Below are 22,122 nucleotides of genomic sequence, written 5' to 3'. Positions count from 1 at the left end.
GGGGTAACGGCCGCCGCCGCCTTAAAGGGGAGAGGTGCGTTCTGTTGGGCGTTTCTCGGGCTGGCTTTCCGAGGAGGTGACTGTGTGCTCAGTTCTATAATGTCTCGGAGCAGATCTGTGATGAAGCCTCATAATGCCTGTAGGTTTTTTCCGTGCTCCCCAAGCGTTTCTATCCCCGCGATTAGCTTTCTGCTACATGAGCAGTGCAATGAAATTTTTCTTCCTGCTACTGTCTTGCAAGCTAAAATTTGAGGTGGGGAAGGGCGATTTTTTTTTTTTCATTATTTAGTAGCCTAATTGGCAGTTTGGACTTGGATGTAGAATACATAAAGTGTGCGCCTTGTGATCTGGTACTTCTTACTTTGAAACTCGACTACTTTGTCTTGCCGTAATTAATCATCGTTTGTAAAGCCTATCAATACAGGATTCATTTAATTATGCTGTACTAACAGGAAAAAATGCCTTTTTCCTGCAAGTGCGTTTGGGGGGTTGACAGGGTAAATTTGAGGCTCTTAAGTTCTCAGTCTGTGATTCCCTTATCTATCCTCCCTCACCCCTGTTGGAAAACATGGCTATGACGATGAAATTGGTCTTTCTGTGAGTATCCCAAGTACTGCATAAATAAGAGTTTTCTTACCTTTTATGACGTATAGTGTTGGGGGTTCCCCTTTCTCTAACAAACGTGTTTACTTTTATTGTAAGTTAGATACTACGGCTGCTAGTAAAACAACTATAATATGAACACTTGATTTGTCTTTCTAGGTTTTGTTTTTCCCCACCCCGTCAATTTAATTTTATTCTTTTGAAGATTCTTCGTTGTCAAGCCGCCAAAGTGGAGAGTGCGATTGCAGAAGGGGGTGCTTCTCGTTTCAGGTACTAGTGTGCTTTTTAGTTTGTTTGATGAACACTTGGTAGTGGAAACTGTCTTTTGAGGAGAATTTTAAACTTGTCTTATGTTTATACCAAAACTGACATGTAATTGAAAGTGTTGGGATTTTGAACTTATACAAGATTACATGGTTGTTTTTAACAGTGCTTCTTCAGGCGGAGGAGGTGGTAGGGGTGCACCTCAGCACTATCCCAAGACTGCCAGCAACAGGTATGTCATCTTGCTCTTCGATTTGGCATGATTTTAAAGGTAGAGAATGCTTGATGGTGAGTACTGAGTTGAAAATGGAGTATCTTCAAACTTGTACAAGGAATACCTACTGAGTTCATGACATGTTAATGTGCTCCAGTCTGTGTCAGGATAGCATATAATATGTTGAAAGTGTGCGTCATGATACAGTGATATGAGGTGCACAGACTTTTTCATGCATTTTGCTTCAAAAGTTTAGAGGAAGGGTTTTCTTGGGTGTCTATTATTTATTATTGAGTGAATACTATGCAACAGATATTGCAGTGTTGGTAGGGGTAAGCACATGGTCTTAGCAAAGTTAGTAACAGGATTAGCCTAAGTAAGGCCATAGTGAAAGATTAAAAAGGCCAGTTCTTGAAATTGTTTCTGTTTAACAATTATATTCCTGAAAATTTTACAGCGAGTTCCTGGGGAAAACCCCAGGGCAAAACGCTCAGAAATGGATTCCTTCACGAAGCACTAGACGAGATGACGACTCCGCAAACGACAAAGAACGACATGATGCAATCTTCAGGAAAGTAAGAGGGTAAGTTCTTCATAAGATTATTTTTTTCTTTCCTTACTGCTTTCATATACAATATACATTTCCAGTAAATGGCCTGATGGAAAGGAAGACGTGGGTCTTGAGGGGGGGGGGACACGTGTGGTGTCCTTTGGAGGGGATGAGGCAGAAACTGATTGGCCAGCCGCAAAAAATATGAGGACACGTGTGGTGTCCTTTGGAGGGGATGAGGCAGAAACTGATTGGCCAGCAGCAGCAAACATATGAGAATTCTTGTGAGAGGATTAGTCTTTTCAGTAATACTTAATGTTCTAAAGATCTCCCAAAAAATGGTTGAATGGAAAATTGCACTTCTCAATTTTTGTTTAATAGACTTAAGAAGTAAAGGTAAACTTGGGTCTAAAATTATTTGTAGCATGCTTACAAGATCTGTAATCTGGATTTTTGTTTGTTCCTCTTTAGCATACTAAATAAGCTTACTCCTGAAAAGTTTGACAAGCTATGCCTTGAGCTCCTCAATGTGGGTGTAGAATCTAAGCTCATCCTAAAAGGGGTCATACTGCTGGTAAGCTGCCTGCATGTCTTTTAACTACAGTTTTCTTGCTTGTTAAAAAAGAGGTTGGCTGTTTTTGATGGGATATAGAAGTAACATGGCTAATGTGGTGTTTGATAATCTAAACATACAGAAATACCATTCCTGCTTTTTGTGTAAAAAGGATATACTGGGAAGAAAGTAGACTTAATGCTCTAACTTTCTATTTTAGAAGTCTCAAGAATCACTAAACCCAATAGGGGATTTTGTTTGTTTGTTTTTTTAATACTACAAGATGCTAGTTAGCAGTCTTAATTCCCCCCTGCGCGCCCCCCCCCTTCCTGTTCTCCTGATGGACAAACCTAATGGTCTTGGAAAAGCTGCCGCAGGTGACTTCTTGGTGGTACACCGATTTAACTATCATGTCACTTTGTGTAATCTGAGATCAGATTGGTGATATTAACGTCAGTGTTCTGATGATAAACTTCAAATTTGTCCCATTTGTTGGCTAAGGATTATAGAACTCTCTGGTAGCATAGAGTAGCTTTTTTCCTTTGCTTCAGCATTAAGACTAGTGTTAAAAAAAACCCCATTCTTCCTGTATGTTTGATGAAATAGCAAAAAATAGATGTTCTAGATCATAGAGTGGTAATATTCCATTGTGTGTCTTGCAACTCACTTTCCTAATAACGTTTGCATCCTACTACATGCTACCTTACTCAAAATAAATTTATTTAGATCGTAGACAAAGCCCTTGAAGAGCCCAAGTATAGCTCACTGTATGCTCAACTATGTCTGCGACTGGCAGAAGATGCACCCAACTTTGATGGCCCATCAGCAGAGAGTCATCCAGGACAGAAGCAAAGCACAGTGAGTATCTCTCTGTCTGGAATGATAAATTTTACTAGCATGTATAGTTGCACTGATTAGCTTAATTGTTTTCTTTGTTCTCTTTTCTTAGACATTCAGACGCCTCCTAATATCTAAACTTCAAGATGAATTTGAAAACCGAACCAGAAATGTTGATAGTAAGCTTTAAAACCACTTTAATGCAGAATTTATTTATCTTCTCTCTTCACAGCCATGTTAAACAGGCTTCTTTGTTTTTCAGTCTATGATAAGCATGATGGTCCCCTCCTCCCTGAGGAGGAGGAACAGAGAGCCATTGCCAAGATCAAGATGCTGGGGAACATCAAATTCATTGGAGAACTTGGCAAGCTTGATCTTATTCATGAATCTATCCTTCATAAGTGCATCAAAACAGTGAGTATTCAGATTGGGTGGGGGCTAAGAGCAAAATAGGACTTCTGAACTAAAAAATGTAAATGTTTATGCTGCTTTGGGAATCTTGGAGCATAAAATACCACAAAAATGTTTCCTGTCAATTATCTACCCCACACTGTTTGAAATCCAGTCTTTCAGTGTGATTAAAAAGTAAAATTAGCTTTGTTCAAAGCTGTGGGAATTGTCTGCAAGTGAAGATGTAGTTTGGCCTAGACAGAAGTACCACAGGTACTGCAAAGTACGTACTTACGAGTAATAAGTACTTCAATTAGCAATTCTTAAAAACTAATTTTCAAGTCCATTTGTCTTCAGAACAAGATGAAATGTTTCTGCATGTCCCTGTGTACAAAGTTGTCACTTACTATAAATTGTCATTTATAATACGTTGAAATGCCTAATTCCCCTTTAATATTTCAGCTTTTGGAAAAGAAGAAGAGAGTCCAACTCAAAGACATGGGGGAGGATTTGGAGTGCCTCTGTCAGATAATGAGGACAGTGGGACCTAGATTAGACCATGCAAAAGCCAAGGTATGTGCATAGCCACTGCAGTCATTAAACTAGTTAAATTCTATGGCTAAGACTTTAATTGCCTGAACCTTCTGTATTCAATGTTCTATTCATAAGTATAAAACTGAAGTCTGACTTTCAGAGAGCAAGAGTGCCAACTATTGTTCCTGCATCAAATCTCTTGATAGCAAAAGGAGCCAATTCTTGAAATGGTTTTAAATGTCTTTCCAGAACGCAGTTAAGGTCATTAGGAAGTCATAAAAGCAAGAATGTTGTTTCTCTGAATGCTGCTTGAAAAGATACGGCGGGGAACTCTATTCTGAACACAACTAGGTGACATGACAGATGTATTTTGGACCTTGACTTGCGAGTTCAGAATGTAAACTTGAAATGGTGTTACAGTAATGAGAATTTCGGCAGGTTTTCATCTTTGACTCAGATGAGATGTCTTGATTCATTAGCTTTCCTTAAGCTCTACTGCTGTCAAGGAGATTGAGATGGCAGGGAAGGGCAGTCTGTTCTATTACTTGATCTTAGATGACTTGAATGTGGTCACATTTCCTGAAAATACTCAAAACAGTGATAGAATTAGCCCTCACTTGTAACATCACTTTTGTTCCCCCAGTCCTTAATGGATCAGTACTTTGCCCGTATGCGCTCCTTGATGTCAAGTAAGGAATTGCCAGCAAGGATTCGTTTCCTGCTGCAGGTATGATGATAAAATGGCTTACTACTTCCTTTTCTCACAAAGTTGTCTCGAATCCTCTCCTAATAATTCATTATGTTCCAAGGATACTGTGGAGTTGAGAGAACACAACTGGGTTCCTCGCAAAGCTTTTCTTGACAATGGACCAAAGACTATCAATCAAATCCGTCAAGATGCAGTAAAAGTAAGTGGTGAATGTAAAGTCTTGTGCTTGGCTTCTTGCTTAAGTGTTAAGGTGAATCCTTACACTCTCTACTCCATGTCACAAAACTTACGCTGTGCACTTACAAGTAGTTCTCACAGCAGTGTGACAGTAAGGGGTTAAGGGTTAAAATCAGATGGACTTTTATAGTTCAGGGCTAAAAACTTGACTTTCTCAGGGACTACTACTCCAAACTGACCAAAGTTATAATTCCTGTTTTGAAGGATCTGGGAGTTTTTATTCCTGCTCCTATGTCTCAAGGGATGAGAAGCGACTTCTTTCTGGAGGGACCCTTTATGCCACCCAGGATGAAACTTGACAGGGACCCGCTCGGAGGGCTTGCTGATATGTTTGGACAAATGCCAGGTACACTGAAACTGCAAGGCTGATGTGATGACTGTGGCTGTTGAACAAGACCTAAAATTGTCTTTTGTCTCCTTAATAATACAGGTAGTGGAATTGGTACTGGTCCAGGGGTTATTCAGGATAGATTTTCACCCACCATGGGACGCCATCGTTCAAACCAACTTTTCAATGGCCATGGGGGTCACCTCATGCCTTCTGCTCAATCCCAGTTTGGAGAACTAGGCAAATCTTTTCTGAAAAGTCAGGTAAGGAAGACGTTGTTCACAGGGTGACTTCAGCATGTTTAGAAGCTCTGCTACAGATGCGTATGTTATGGATTATAGTCTGCTTATGTTGAACACTTCCTCAGACTTGATTCTGATAAGAACTGATGCTCAGCTGATACAAAAATTCTAAACCACTTTTTAAATTGTGCAAGTGATGCAAGGAATACACTTTTACTGCAAGAAAAGGTGCATGTGGCTTTGGTGGGTCAGAATGGTGTGTTTTATTTAAAAGATAGCCCTGTTTTTAGGGATAGGTGCTACTCTCCCACCACCCCTGCTCCTTCTTTCTCCCTTCCTGGCAAATAGAATCTTTGTTCCTCTGGTCCCTCTGGTACTACTTACCATATGATGTACGCCACTCCATCATCTGCACTTCTTTCTCTATATCTCCCTTTCTGAAATAGGGGCAAAGCCAGCTCTACCATAACCAGAATCAGGGACTCTTATCCCAGCAACAAGGACAGTCGAAGGATATGCCACCTCGGTTTTCTAAGAAAGGACAGCTTAATGCAGATGAGGTACATTACATGCCTACATTACTTAAAGCCTATTCTAAATATTGCCCAATGATTATAGCAAGACGCGTTATTATGAGGACTAATGCTGGAACTCTTTCTCCTTCTCCTCCTTCTTTGTCCCTTCCTCTTTCACCTTACCCCTCACTTTCCTTAGGGTATCCAGCGTCCTATGAGCAAGACTGAGATATGAGGGCAATTTCTTGGGGTGTCCCTTCCTTCCCCCTGACCTCCCCAAGAACACTACTCTGACATCAGTTCCCATGCATCATATTGATAACAATACATTTAATTAAAACTTGAGAAAATCCTGAACTTTAGAAACCCTGAAGTGCTGGACCAGGCTAAATTTTTTTTTTTTAGAACCGGCTAATAGGCAAAATGTCAAATGCAAAGTAGATTGCATTGTTATTTCAAGTGTTAACCAGACTTGTATCCTGATTTCTGAGCAATTAGTAGAGTTTTATCTTGGCTGTAAAACAGATCAGCAAACATGCTATAAGTATTTTCTTGGGTCTCTAACATACTGCATCTAAAAGGAGCAATTCCAGATTTTAATACCAATGGAACTAAATACCATAACTTGCAGCAAGTTGTGATTCATTGAGTCGTGCTTTTGGGGGAATTTCAGTACACATGTGGCTTAATCTCTATTTGAGTGTTAACATTGTAGAAATGAAAAGTCATGCTTCAGTGGGATCAGTTGGTGTGAGTCCATGGCTGTGTATTCTTGGTCAGAATACTTGAAACAGTTTGAGTTTTTTCTGACTTACCTGTTTACAGATTAGCCTGAGACCTGCTCAGTCTTTTCTAATGAACAAAAACCAAGTGCCAAAGCTTCAGCCCCAGATAACTATGATTCCTCCCAGTGCTCAACCACCACGCACTCAGACACCACCTTTGGGACAGGTAAATATAAAAATTACTGTATGTTGTTGGCTATACTTAATTTCTTCATGCATGTAAAACTTAGACCAGTTTCTAGTATGGAAAGGGAGAGAGAAGTCTTTCATTGCACAGAGCAGGATATACAAAAAGAATGTCTGAAAACCTAATTTGACTTTACTTTGCCTTTGTATATATTTAGTGTTCTTAAACTTGATATAAATGTAGGTAGATGTGTACTGCAAAGAAGCAAATTCTGGTCCTATCTTTTTCAGCCTCCTCAACTTGGTCTTAAAACAAATCCACCGCTTATACAAGAAAAGCCTGCAAAGACCACCAAGAAACCACCTCCTTCTAAAGAAGAGCTACTTAAACAAACTGTAAGTTAAGTATGTAATAGTGCTTCTTGAAGCCTTGTACATGCTCTTTAAAAATGAATGTTTGTATAACTATACTTTTTTTCTCTAGGAAGCTGTTGTGACTGAGTATCTGAACAATGGAAATGCTAATGATGCTGTCAATACTGTGAGAGAAATGAGAGCTCCAAAACACTTCATTCCTGAGATGTTGAGCAAAGTAATCATTCAATCCCTAGATAGATCAGATGAAGACAAAGAGAAAGCAAGTACTTTGATCAGCTTGCTCAAGCAGGAGGGAATAGCCACAAGTGACAACTTCATGCAGGTACTGCAGTCTAATAGGCTCACAGTCCTTGTTGCTTGGCTGTTCATGATGTTTAGCTTGCGTAAAGGCAGTGTGCAAATTTTTCTAAGTCCTCTTGATCTGAGGAAGTAAAAATAATGTATAAACCTGTGAGGGACATAAGAAGTGATGAATGGAAGAAATGTAGGTAGAAGATTTCAGGAACTGAAAATGGGGAACCTCTTGGCAAGTGATTTAATGCAGAAAAGAAACATGAGGCTCCTATGTAGTAAGAGTATTACTGTGCACAAGAACAAAATTGCTTCAGAATTTAAACTTGCATGTTTACTGTTTCTTAGGCATTCCTGAATGTATTGGACCAGTGCCCCAAACTGGAGGTGGACATCCCATTGGTGAAATCCTACTTAGCACAGTTTGCAGCCCGTGCCATTATTTCAGAACTGGTGAGCATTTCCGAACTGGCTCAACCACTGGAAAGTGGCACCCATTTCCCTCTCTTCCTGCTTTGCCTTCAGCAGTTAGCTAAGTTACAAGATCGTGAATGGCTAACAGAATTGTTCCAACAAAGCAAAGTGAATATGCAGAAAATGTTACCAGGTAAGAGTTACCACATAGCTCTTATGACACCTCATGTTAGTGTATGCAAGATGTGTTTTCCTTTAGTTTTTTACACCAGAGTGAAATGACGTACAAGGCTATTTTGATGCAGTCAACTGTCATTCATATGAATGGTCTTTCTTAAGAGGTGGTTAGACCCATGAAGCATTGATTATAGGTTTTGATTAGCACCAGCCGTTAAGTGTGTCTTTCTTAATTTACTTGTCAGAAATTGACCAGAACAAGGACCGCATGTTGGAGATCTTGGAAGGGAAGGGGCTTAGCTTCTTGTTCCCGCTTCTGAAACTGGAGAAGGAACTGCTAAAGCAAATAAAATCGGATCCATCCCCTCAAGCCATCTATAAGTGGATTAAAGATAACATTTCACCCAAACTTCATGTAGATAAGGGATTTGTGAATATATTGATGACCAGGTGAGGTGCTATCTTGGTGTAGTTTAGGCACGTGTTTTGTTAAGCTATCAGTAAGTCAGTAACTCTGTAAAGGCTGATGTAGCTCTGTGCAGAAAAAGATACAGTACATGGGGAGATAAATTGTTCTGGGTGGACTTCCCCTGTGTTAAACACCTATTGTATTTGAGAAGAAAAGCAAGTCTCCAGGCTTGCATCAGTGTGGAGTGTTGCTCTTCCTTGGGAAGAAGTCTAGACCTGTGTATTCTTTTCTAAAATGTTCCAGAGCTGTAACAGGAGCAAAACTAGGATTTTTGTGGTGCACAACCAACCACAGTACTAATCCACTGTGCATGCACCTAACTGCTGATATAAGCAGGAGGGTATTTTTAGTGATAGCTAGCAAACTGAACTTGAAAGTACTTGTCTCTCTGTTTTAGAACATGAAATCTAGCTGCTTATCAGTTTACTGAACTTACGTTTTTTGTCCAGTTTCTTGCAGTATATTTCTAGTGAAGTAAACCCACCCAGTGACGAATCGGATTCTTCATCTGTTCCATCTAAAGAGCAGCTAGAGCAGGAAAAACAACTGCTTCTTTCCTTCAAGCCAGTAATGCAGAAGTTCCTCCATGACCATGTTGATCTGCAAGTGAGTGCTTTATATGCGCTCCAGGTGCACTGCTACAACAATAACTTTCCAAAAGGTATGTGCATCAAGATCTTACCCAAAATTTAACTTGTGTATGCTTGCTTGTGTTTGTGTATGGCTTTCAGGCTTGTCCCTATATTTCTTAAGAGTCAAGTAAGCTGTTCAGAAGGTTGTAAAGCTAATGAAGTTTAAATTTGCTTCCATAGGCATGTTACTGCGCTTCTTTGTTCATTTCTATGACATGGAAATCATTGAAGAAGAAGCCTTCTTGGCATGGAAAGAAGATATTACTCAAGAGTTTCCAGGGAAAGGCAAAGCTTTATTCCAGGTAAATTTTGCTAACGTTAGAATAGAGATCTGTCTCTTGTGATCTCTTCTGCGCTGGAGTGTTTGAGAACACTTACAAACGGCATTTAAGACTTGTTAATACCGAGAAACTTCATGGAGTATTTCACTAGGAAGGAGTGAGGCAAGATGAACTACATCTCTTTTTCTTTACTAGAGACCTACGTTTATAGCAAAGTGTGGCTGAAAGATTTTTAAAATGAGTTTGGGGGGAAAAAAGCAGTGTTGTGCAGAAGTACGTAGTGGGGAAATAATTCCTGCTGCCTTAAACCAATTTTATGTAACTGCAGGTAAACCAGTGGCTAACCTGGCTGGAAACTGCTGAAGAAGAAGAATCTGAAGAAGAAGCTGACTAAAGAACCAGCCAAAGCCTTAAATTGTGCAAACATACTGTTGCTATGATGTAACTGCATTTGACCTAACCACTGCGAAAATTCATTCCGCTGTAATGTTTCACAATATTTAAAGCAGAAGTATGTCAATAGGATATCTTCTGCAAAAGGTTTTTGTAGTATGTCTTAATAGTCTACAATAAAAATATTTTAGAGTATCTTTAATGTTTAGATAACAGTGTATTAGCAGCATGCAATAATTACATCATAAGTTCTCGAGCAGAAGCAGTCTGTTGCAAGGGTCTTCTTTGCTGCCAGTTATCATAGGCTGTTTTTAAGTTAGAAAACTGAATAGCAACACTGAATACTGTAGAAATGCACTTTGCTCAGTGTAATACTTGAGTTGTTGCAATATTGGATTATCCATTTGGTTGTTACAGAGAATCCTTAACTGTAATCGATGGTTGTTGCCGTAATAGTATATTGCCTGTATTTCTACCTCTAGTAATGGGCTTTATGTGCTAGGTTTTAATATCCTTGAGCCTGGGCAAGTGCACAAGTCTTTTTAAAAGAAACAGTTTACTTGCACAAAAACTGATCAGCTGAAGAGATGGTTTAATGCCCTTTGGGAAGAGGTTTTTGTGGGTGTGAAACATAACATGGTGAGAAATTTGAATTGGTCCCTCTATTATAGTACTGAAATTAAGTCTACTTAATTTATCAAGACATGTTCATGCCCTGATTTTATATACTTGTATCTATCAATAAACATTGTGATACTTGACTTGTTTCTGAATGTCTCCCAGTAGAAGAGCTTTGACCGACAACTAGTTTGTTTATGTAAGGAAACATCAGTGGGAGTTGACTTAGACTGGGACCATCTTAAGATTCTTTTTATAATAATTGTCTTAACATGCAAATGAATTCTAAATCTGGTCACAGACAAGACTAGACACTACAGATCTGCTGTGACAGGAGGAAAATTAAGAAATTCTGCTGAAGAAATGGTAGGAGTTTGCCTTGTGGTCCAATGTATGCTTTATCAGTGAGTATGTGCTTTTTAACTTCTTAATGCTTTGAACTTTTCCCAGGTCATGTGCACATTCTTTAATCAAGTGGCACTGACTATTAGCTGCCTGTTTCTCAAATTGGCAAAAAAACCCCCACAAAACAGTTCAATGATGTTGCATTGTACAGGCTTGAAATGTCATCTATTAAATTCTCAAAATACCTTGCTTCCTAGAACCTTGTCCCTAGTGACATTTTTTTTCCTCGTTGATACTCAGACTTTTCACTGTTGAAAGGTGATGTATTTGTAATGGCAAAACAGTTGTCTCCTTGACTGAAACTTGGTTTTGTCAGTGCTGGAAGTGCTTTAGACTGCATACTGTCTTCTGCATTGTGGGAGATGAAGTGGAGCATGAGAAAACTACTGGAGATCATAAAAGGGCTTGCTTTGAGGGGACGGATAGTTTGCATTTATGCACCTTAAAGTGCTGTGACAGGGAAGTGGGTCTGGTTCTCTAATTTTGCTGGCAATTTGCTGTGAACAGCAGGCTTCCTAACCTACAGTTTAAAGTAGTGGCCTCTTGCAACTTAGATTCCTTCAGTGAGTTTCTTCAGATGCCTCAGTAACTTGCTGTACAATGTGTAGCCCAGTAAATCAAGGTACCATGTTTCTGTAAACCAAATGACACTCAAAGGGTATTGAAATTCCTGAATTGCTAACAAAAATTCCATGATACTTAAACACTGTCTCTGCATTTCAGGACTGTGGCATATCTAGCTGTAAACAGGAGAGCAGGATATTTCTGTGGATTCTAGTTCCAATTTGGAAAAAAAGAAAAGCGTTAACTGCACTTAAGCGGCTTGAGGTTGGGAGCTGGCTGCTTTTGATGTAGCTGCAACTTCTGTGTAATGGTGGTGAGCAGTGATGTCATGGGGCCTCCAAAAAAGTTTCTAATGGTATGTTGTTGCTCCCAGTCATGATGCGGAGTAATCTTCAATTTATGAAACTATTTCCTTTCCTCTCTGTAGAGTAATACAGTTGATGTTAGATCTACAGGGTGTGCAGGGTTTACCCCTCACTTCATGTCTATTCTTGGGTAGATAAAGATGCTTCTCAAGTGCATGTCATATACTCATTAAGGTTCTGCAGTTAAATACCCTTTATTGGGGTAGAGAAACAGTAAGTATAGTTTCAAGGTTCATTTACTCCCAAGTAATGCCAAATTCTGCTGGTTTAGAATTGTAGGCTTACTTTTAAGTGTAGTAAGATGCAGTGTAGTGAAATTTAGCATTGCTTCAATAACAGGGTTGTGTTTCTCTAAGTATGTTGTTAGTTTCCTTTGTGTTTAAACTTTGCTGTTAACAGCTGATCAGGTTAGTGGTGCATGCCACTTTTTGTGTACTTCAGTTACAGGTTACTAGATACACAATGCATGTCACTTTTCTGTGCTGCAAAGCTGAAGACAGGGAGAAACCACGAGTCATGAAAGAACAGTCCTAACGGGTAGTTTCCAACTAAATTTACTGTAGAGGTGAGAGAGAAAGGCAACAGTAGAAAGGAGGTGCAAGTAAAAACAGTTCATGGTAAAAACTTCAGGATAATGGAACCAGAATCTGCAACTAACCTTTTTTTATTTGCCAGAGTTTTGGAGAAGGTTAAGCTGGCAGCTGCAGATTGTTTGAATAGCATAACTAAGCCTTGTATTCTTGCCCAGTCTATAAAATGTGATTGCTATGATCTTACATACTTGTGTGTGGAGGCTTTGCTGCTTGGCTTGTTTGTAACTATTCACTGAGTTAGGAACTCTGTTAGGGAAGGGTAAAACTGTGTAAGAACCATGACCAAAAATGTGGAATAGAACATATGCAGTAGAAAATGCCACTCAACTCTAGAATTACTCCATCATGAGACGCTTGCAAAATTTACATGCAGTTAGTCTGAACAGATCTGGTTTCTTGAAAGCAGTATAAAAATGGCTTTTATAACTGCAGTGTATACATCAAAATGGTATTTCCATAGATAAGGGAGCATCTTGATCTTCAGCTACTTGTTAAGTTTTTAGTGCTCGACTGCAGTGCTTGTGACTTAAGTCAATCTGGAAGGAGGGGGTGGGTGTTCAGTTGGTCTAACACTTGTGTGGCTTTTAACTATGAGTTGTATTGTACTTCAAATGTAAATAGAGCATACTGCATTTTAAACAGTAAAATCAGTCAAAATTAAACCAATATCACTGATCAATGATAATGGCTTTCATTAGTATTAATTTTGTTAAATGTTAGGTATAACACTCACAGGAGCATTGGAAAAAAATTGCTTATTAAACACATTTCATACCTGTTAATCATGAAGCTTACCTTCTGAAATGTTGAACTAGGTTGCAGTTACCACTTGGGAAACTTCACTTCCATGTGTCAGGGTTGCCCGGTGTACTTGGCAGCAGAATGCTGAAAAGCATGTCCATTTAAATGAGTCAATCCATACCAGATTTAAAGGTTCCTGCAAGAGAAGTTAGGGATTGGTTATTGAAAATGAGCAGTTGCTGTGAATTCTCACCTTTTGCAAGGAATAAGCAGCATAATAGTTGGACTGCTGTCTATTGTCAGTGTTTATACCAGTAGAAGACTGGATCTCTTTTTCCAGCTGCAATTGTTACGTTAAACTTAAATATTTCAGGAAAGTGTTCTGATCAAAGTTTCCAAGAGTCAAAACATCTTGATAACTGCACAGGCATCGCTTTTGTTGGGGAAGATTACAGGAAGAAGACTTCTGGGGCTGCGGGGGCAGGAGGTTGGGTACAGAACAAAATTTTTGCAAGTATAACTTAGCTGACCTGCTTCTAGCAGATGGAACCTTCCACCTGAATGCTATTTGGATTTGGAGGTTTTTCCCAGAGCTGTGAATAAATCCAAACCATGATTAGATAACTTCAGCACAGTCTTTAAGAATAGTTGCTGTAAATTTTTAGAATGCATCTGAAATATGAATTATCATAGCTTACGTTGCAGCCCAGGCTAGCAGCTGTAGTGACTGGTGAAAAAATGAGTTCAGTGCCAGTTCATGCTTATTCTCTAAAATCAGTTACCAGAGAGCTGATGCAGCAAACTGAAAGGGAGAGCTTACTTCTACGCATACCTGGAGAAACCTACACTTAGCACTGTAGCAAGCACCAGTTAATTACTTCAAATGCTGCTCATCTAAGGCCTTAACTGTGGCAAACAGAAGTATGTTGGTGCGTCCTTGTCCTGTGTGCGGGGGGTTTGGAGTATGTGGCACCACCGATGTCGCAAGTATTCCCCTAACCTAGAACGAAGCAGGAGGGAGGAGGTTGATACTTTGAAAGTTGATGAAGAGCAATAATCCCCTGTGTTCTCCCCTCTTCCACCTCACCCCCTTTAGGATGGGAAACTGATGAGGGGCTATTACAGGAGTTAACCTGCAACTGGTCTGTGGCTAAGGTTAACAGCTGAAGGGCTGGGCAGGGCACTGTACTGAACTGGGGAAGCAAGGGTGGTAATGGGGTGTGTTTGGCAGAGAATAAAGCAGCAATAAATGCTTTGCACCCTCTTGGAAGGAGGGGGCAGGCTGTAGAAGAAGAGGAGGGTGGTGATGTATGTCACCTTATGTTGAAATAATACAGAATTCCCGAGGCGTAAGTATGCTGGTTATAAATGGGGCCTGGGCTCAAGTATTTTTGGAATAGTCTCACCATGTGAGACCTGTATGTTAATTTTGTAGAGTCACTTAAGTAATGGTTTGCACTGAATACAAACTAGTTTTGAAGCCAGTGATTTCATACAATTATAATTTGAACGGATACGGAAAATGGAAATCGGAATGTGAGACTAGTGGCAGAATGTGTAAAGATGTCACACAAAGATCCTCAATTATCAAATGCACTTGTGTAAAGCTACTTTTTCCCTCACCTCACATAAATTGCCATACCTTCCTGTAACTATCACTGCTGCTTTTTATCTTGAATGATGTTGGCCAGAGACCAGAAGTATTCAGCAGCTGTCTTGCCTCTACAGCCAGCTATGGTCTCAGTTCAGGGGGGCAGTCTGCTTATAGGCACATCTATAAATTGGTACAGTTACTCATATGTACTATCTTCAAAAGCAAAATAGAAATAACCATATGCAGCTGAGACTTAAGCTGCTCACTGTAACAGCAAAGGAAGAAAAGAATTGTACAGCAGATCTATAGCTGTGGATATTAGGGTTTAATAGAACTAGTAATAGTAATTTAAAGGAGACTGTATCAGTATGGCTTTGAGATATCTGCAGAGTTGTTCTGCATCTGCTTCCAGAACAACCAAGCCAAGACCTTAGAAAGCTTGCCATTGCTTCAAAAATAGCTGCATGGGAAACCTTTGCTATCAAGTAAGATAGAGAGCAGTCACAGCATCTCCCTGGATCCGCTCCCATCCAGGTACTGCAGAATAAGCTTCACTTCTAAATGACCAGGAATTCTCTGGAACAAAATCGGGCCTTTACCTCTGAGGTTCAGGGGCTGAATAAGATTCTTTAGGTAGAAGGAGTTCCTTGAATGGGGTGGCTCTTAATATGGTGGTGTTAAAGTGATACAGGCTCATCTGGATTCGTTTTATAGAGCCCACATCCATTTCCTCGAACAGATTCCATACAGCTGGTAGTTGGAGACTAGTGAAATGTTATTTTTAATGAGTTGACTAAGCAGCCATGACAACAAGAGTTACATTTGGCATAAATACATGCCTGGAGTGGGGAAAGCAACTATCTGGGATTTTTATCTTCAAATATTTCAAAGTTTCTAACAATGCAAATCCTACATTTAGTTTTTTGTTTATGTTAGCAGCGAAAGTGCCTGAAGGATCTGATGTGTGAAGTATTCCTGGAATTTTATTATCTAAAAAGCTATGCAAAACACTTAAGTTTGTGAAGGGAAAAGGGATCTTTAACTGGTTTGATAAAGTATGTGGAGGATGAAGAGTTTATAGAATTCGTTGTTACAAAATAGATGTTCTTTTTGGTAGGACAAAGTGAAATTTGAGAAATGAAGGGTAAGTTAGCAAGAATATTAGAGTTAAAATTGAAATACAGGTGAAAGTTTGATTTGCCTTTCTATAGTGATTTTGTTTTAACCCTTTAAGGAATGATTGTATATGCTTTCAGACTTCATAGTTGAAGATTTAACCACTTTAGAGTGTAGAATACTGGGTGACTGGCCTTTCTCAGAGAGGAATCTTGCAGATGTGAATTAAATATTCAAAATAATACTAAATTACACCAAAGTTAAGAGTTCACTGCAGTAGAGGCTCTCTTTGTTTCTGCTGTTAGCCAGGGCTAGTACTGTCATCTGCATCAGCTCAGGGACCCATGGTATGATCAGATACTTGAAAATATATTTAATTGGAATCGGTCTCTTAACACTTTTCCTGTATATTAGTCAAATTACAAACCCAAAGCCTAATACACTTTTCTGTTGGGAATTTAGATTCTGAGGAAATGAACTTTGCAGATTCCTGTGATACTACACTACCATTATGATTCCGTGATAAGGTGACATCATACAAATACAAGTCTAGAGAATCAGTTCACAGCTGCTCCTTTAAAAAACAGTTGCTCTCCATGGCAAAGTAATAAACAAGGCAGTAAGCATCTGCTATCTCTGCATTCCTTCTGAGCCAGATGCATAAAGCAGGGGAAGTACTGAAGGCCTTGGTTTTTTCTATGTGTATACACACACATGTATTTTGTATATATGTATGTTATATACATATTATATATCTGTATTCCTTTTGTTCCTCTTAGACAAAAGCCATTCAGTTACTCAATTATTTTAAGCTACATTGCTTGCTGAGTTAATATTTCAGATTCTAATTAATAGTAGAAGCGTTAATAGTAATCCCCCTTCCCAGTATTGATACAACAAAACACCAGGAACTGTACTTGGCTATAGCTGATGTTTTAACCTTAAATATTCTCAAAACATGTAGTGCAGTGAGCCAGTCTGAGAAGTATAGGACTGTCTCAATTTCATACAAAGCAGGCAAGCTGTTTTCAAGTAGAGCCCTAGCCAGAGTTCTGGAGGAAGTGCCAAGCATGACAAAGTAATGAGAGCTAGGGTAGGTGCACTGCACTTTTATTTTTCACTTCCAGCTTTGTAAAAGCTTGATCAGAGGTGTGTCTGCTTTCAGGAGGACATAGATAACTGATTATTCACTAGATCAATACATCAGTGTCAATTCCTGCTCCAGTGAACATTTCCGTGGTGACCTGCAATTTCCCATAGTTCTCCCTCTATGGAATTGATGTAATGATGGTACCAACTCGATTGACTTTCAAGACTATGAAGTATTTAGATACGATGAAAGGCCATTCATAAATTCAATTAGATAAATAGCTCAGATGCTGGTAGGGATCACAATGCAATAAAAGCCAACCCCCCCCACCCCTACCTCTGCATTTTGGCATGTATCTTCACTGGGTTAAACCTGTGGAGGCCCACTGAAATCAGCGGGAGTATGCTGATTGTAGCAGCCCGGGGGCTGGAGTAGTGCTCATAAAATACACCAGTAGTATAAACCTTATTAAAGTGTACACTGTTCTATCAGCTATCCTTACTCAATTCTTGCCAGTGCAAATTCCATAGTAACCATAAAGGACTGAAAAAGAACTCAGTTCAGGAAGTGGGCCAACATGCAAATAATTTAGTATTTTAAACATTCTCCTAGAAGACTCTGCACACCTAATCTGGTTTATAAGAGGAAATCTCATTGATTCAAACTCTTCCTTTCCCTGCTCTTATAAACAGCCTGCTCCTCAGTCAAACAATGTAAATTCAGGTAATTAATACTGTTACTTCTGACATCATACGAGCTTTGGATTTAATCTTTAAATAGGAAACATTCAAGATTATTATTATTATGTGTGTAGTAAAATACATAACCAGCAGCTGAGAAATCGGACATTACACCCTGGAGGCACTTACTAGAAGCATAGGCTTTTCTGTAGAACCGAGCGCATGCATTAGAACAGCCCAATCTTGCACGTATGTCAGCCTGAGACCTCTTGTGGTACCAGTACGTACACCTGTAGAAGAGGAGTCCCCCGCTCACTGGAACACTCTAAGTTTGGGTAAGAAAGAGAGTTACAGTTGTACACTGTACTGTCTTTGTGTACTTACCACAAAACTGAGAGTTCCATTTTGATTTCTTAGATCCTAATTTGCTAGATATTTTCACAGATGCACAAGAAGTAATTCTTAAGTCCAGCTGACACCATGAAAAAAAAGCTTGGTGTTAACATTTGCTGAAATAGCAGACCTAAAATACAATTTGGAAAAAACCCTAAATGTAACAAAAAAAAAAAATCTCGTAAAAGCCAAAATAGGAAGGGAACTGGTAGATGGATACCAACTGTATGCAAGCCTGTTCTTGGAAATCGCCCTTTAAGTTTTAGAGTGCGATCAAGGCTCATGTAAACTTGATCCTACCTGATTGTTCTCGGGGTGAAGGCGAGTGGTAAATAAATTACATCTAGAATTAGAAACTAATTCAAATGAATAACAAAGCTAATGTCTGAGCTACTGTTTTGCTGGGTAGGATTCCTCTTACTTAACCATCCAAATGTTGAGTGTCTAGACATCTATACACTCCTTAGGTGACAGACAGAAACAGGTTCCTCAGAAAGTGATTCATGCCACCTACCGTGGATAATAATTATCTCAGGATAGGATGATTTGCCCTCTGGGGATGCCAGTCCAAGGGCCTCCACGGGCCTGGGCAAGGCGTCTAGACTGCTAATTTTTAGATGTCTGAAGATAAATGAAATTCATCTAAATCACCTGGCCATATAACACAAATAAAATTTGCCGTAATTCCGTATTAACACATAATTGCACTGTACACAAATGGTGTGCTGTCCCAGTGCTCTGTCATGATCAGGCACATCCGTGTTCTGACACCTGCTGAAGGCATAGCACAACTGTCCCTGGAAAGCATTAGCATTCACAGGTGCCTGTTGGTTCATCAAGACCATTTTTAAAAATACATTTATTGTGTTTTGATAGGACAAAATAAAATGCGAGAACATACATAACGGGAAAGAATATACATCGAAACCCAGTTTCAAACTGTATTGGTGGAACCAGCTAAAACTCCTGTTTCTAGCAGTGTTCTAGAAATGCAGATGTCTAGATTTCCAGAATCGCTCCAAGTTCAAATTGTTTGAGTTAGTCCATTTGGCTAATATACAGAAGTTATCATTTGCTTTAAAGTTTGTGCCCTGGAAAACCTAAGCCCCACTCTGGGGCCTAGCTGGGAACACTGAGACTTTCATACTTTGGCATTATTCACCAATTTTCAATTACTTCCATTATTAAAAATTTACACCTTATTTCCTGTTTAAATGGATTTATCTTCAACTTTTAGTCACTGAATCTTGTCTTGCTTTTGTTGGTAGATGAAAACTTAGGAATCTGATTGATCCAACCCTAAATTTCTCTTCTTTTTTCTGATCACAGTCTTAGATTGACTCGTCTTTGGGAAAGAAACTTAGAAATCAACATGGGAATTTTCTCTATACAACACTTAGAGTAACCCATTTAATTAGCATTTTCAATTTAGATATGTGGCCTGTGAGAAAAATGAGGTGTGATGCAGGAAATACATACATCTACAGGAGAAAAACAAAAATAGCAATACACATACAGAAAATCTTGACCGTAGTGTCCCTCAAGGTCTCTAAAATTAGCATTTTTAAATATCTCCTTTCAAATGCTCATTTTATCGGATCTGTAATCATCATATACAGATATATTTTGTCTTTTTGTTTCTCCTTCTTGATTTTTCTTCTTGACGCTTCAGGAGTTTCTCCAAAACACTGTATTTCTGCATCTATAAACCACATTCTTTCCCCTTTTCTTTGCCATATTCGAGTAAGCGTTTCTGCCTTTCAACCCCACGTATCAGCCCCCTAGCTTTCTCTACAGCCTCTTCAGCTGCTGCAGCCCTGTATCCTTGACACAGTTCTCTGCATCCAAGGGAGACAATTATGAAATTCAGAATCACCGTAAAGGAAAAGAAATCCATGCATATTTCTCCATGCATCACCGTGTATGTGTGCTATTCTCCTCCTCCTCTCTCATTTTCAATCCCAACCATTCAGAAACACGAGATGGGTCCATCAAAACCTTAATCTAGAAGGTTTGAATTAGAAATCTTGACACATAGTACAGATGGGTTTGTTTTTATTTGCTTTTCCAGTTTTGCATCTCTGAGGGACTTCGCTTCAGACGCTCAAACTTTTCACTGCAACCACAAGGGCTAAACACTTCAAAAAAACCCCAACCCAAACCAAACCATACCACAACAAAAAACCAACCAAACCAAACCCCAAAATACCGAAGAGTGTTAGTAGTTTTTATTGTTCTTGCAGGTGGGGTTTAGAGAAAGCACCAGGTAAAACAAGACTCAGGATCAAATGAGCCAGCAATACTGAACGCAGAAGCTTGATGCTGTTTCTCAGGTACATCTGTTTTAATCAGAAGTACCTCCTGTGAAGTAGACAGTAGGTAAAGAAGTCTTGTAATCTGACAAAAATCACTAGATATATGTCGATATCTTTTAATTAAAAAGCTTACTTTTCTTTAAATTTAGAATTGTCCGCCCTTTTTAGCTTATTCTTCTCATGCTCTACATGACTGTTCTCTAGGATAACTTTTTAATGATTATTCTGTGCAACTCCAACTTGCATTCAGAACAATTCTTTTCCATTTGCCATTAATCGTGGCTGTAATTCCTTTAACTAAAGTGACAAGGGCATTCCCTTTTACATCTCTAAATTTCATAGGTTAATATGAACTTATATAGTAGCAATTTAGTTGTCAAATTACTGTTACTGCTTTTGTTAAAAAAAAAAAAAAATTAAAAAAATCACCAAGTAACAAGTTTCTAAACATCATTCCCAAGATTAAGCGTGGATTTACCATATTTACTACCAGGAGCTACAGCACCCTGCCTCTCAAGGCAGCATGCACAGCAGTTCACATGAAAGGGAAGAATCTTAACCAGTGCATGTCTTCCTCTAACCCCCTCCTCCCCTCACCCCCTCAAAAGAAAAACAGCAGTTGAATACTGCTCACAGTGTTGATTTTTTGTTTTGGGTTTTTGGGGGGGTTTGTTTAAGTATGTATCTCATGAGCTACTTAAGGCATATACAAGAAAGTATATTCCACATGTTGATCAAAATTGTCATCCTCATCAGATAGATGCAAATCTGAAGGATTTCTACTTTCAGAAAAAGACATCTATTGGCTATGGACTAACCAGTCTTGCCATAGCTTTCCTCCTATACCCCAAAAGTTGTAACACTAGCTCATTTTAGTCATATCAGATTTACTAATTCTTAAAAAGAAATCATAAAAATGCATCCTCTTAACTATTGCTAGAAGTGACATCTGCATTTGTAGCAATTAACAACATCATAAAACAGTTGACCAGTGAGTTCATAGCAAAGAAGATTACAACTGGACATAAACTAAATCAAATTGGAAAGCAGGGGGAAGGATACTAAATATCAGGATAAGCCCGTAAGTCTAGTGAGATACATTCACTAGACTGCATCTAATGCAGTTCTGATTCACTGATTATGATATCATCTGTGAGTTTGTAGGTTTGTCTAATGAAGCTTCTCCAGATAATCCACATAACAGAACTTACGTCAGGATCTACCAGTTGTTTGAAAGTAAAGTATTCTTGATGTGAAGCCTACACGTCTCTGTTCAGCTCTAAGTTTTCTTCTTTTAAACTGCCTCAAGCACGGCTGCCTCCTTTTCCTCTTGACATTGGTGCTCCTGGGCGTGAGCTTCTGCCCAGGATTTCTCTGCCTCTGCTAGAGCCAGAGACGCCTCCACCGAGTGTGAAGCACAGATCTGCTTTCTGCTGGGAAGCATATAGCTTCGGCCTCAGCTGTTGGAGGTCCAAAAGATGAGATGAACATTTCTAACCCAGCCTCAAGCACAACTCAAATACTGAAAAGAAATTTCCTGGACAGTTGTTTAGTTGGGAAGCTTCTTCAAGAAATCCTGCAAGAAACATCTAAGCTGAAACACGCCTGCAATGTCCCCTGCTGTCAGGGAATGAGGGTTACTCAGGTATGACTGGAACCCTTTGTACTAGCTACCTCTGAAGTGATTCAGAGCACTACATGTGCCAATACCAGAGGAACTGGAACC

At 39.3% G+C, this 22,122-nt stretch overlaps 1 protein-coding gene across 1 annotated transcript; it reads left to right on the top strand.

Moving 5' to 3' along the window:
- Positions 1–760: 760 nt before the first annotated feature.
- EIF4G2 (eukaryotic translation initiation factor 4 gamma 2) lies at positions 761–13,142 on the top strand (the record flags this gene model as incomplete). The annotated part of the gene is made up of 21 exons (XM_009288904.2): positions 761–873; positions 1,034–1,099; positions 1,539–1,664; positions 2,103–2,205; positions 2,911–3,042; positions 3,134–3,200; positions 3,284–3,435; positions 3,874–3,984; positions 4,589–4,672; positions 4,755–4,853; positions 5,096–5,237; positions 5,322–5,482; positions 5,908–6,021; positions 6,802–6,927; positions 7,179–7,283; positions 7,372–7,587; positions 7,905–8,163; positions 8,393–8,597; positions 9,066–9,277; positions 9,429–9,550; positions 9,858–13,142. Coding segments are annotated over 21 exons (2,781 nt in total), but the record flags the coding sequence as incomplete, so codon positions are not given.
- Between the last annotated feature and the right edge of the window lie 8,980 nt (positions 13,143–22,122).

The sequence above is a fragment of the Aptenodytes forsteri genome, unplaced genomic scaffold, assembly GCF_000699145.1.
Source record: "Aptenodytes forsteri isolate BGI_AS27 unplaced genomic scaffold, ASM69914v1 Scaffold8, whole genome shotgun sequence".
In the NCBI taxonomy this organism is placed as follows: Eukaryota; Metazoa; Chordata; class Aves; order Sphenisciformes; family Spheniscidae; genus Aptenodytes; species Aptenodytes forsteri.
This window is presented reverse-complemented; position numbering and strand designations above follow the sequence as displayed.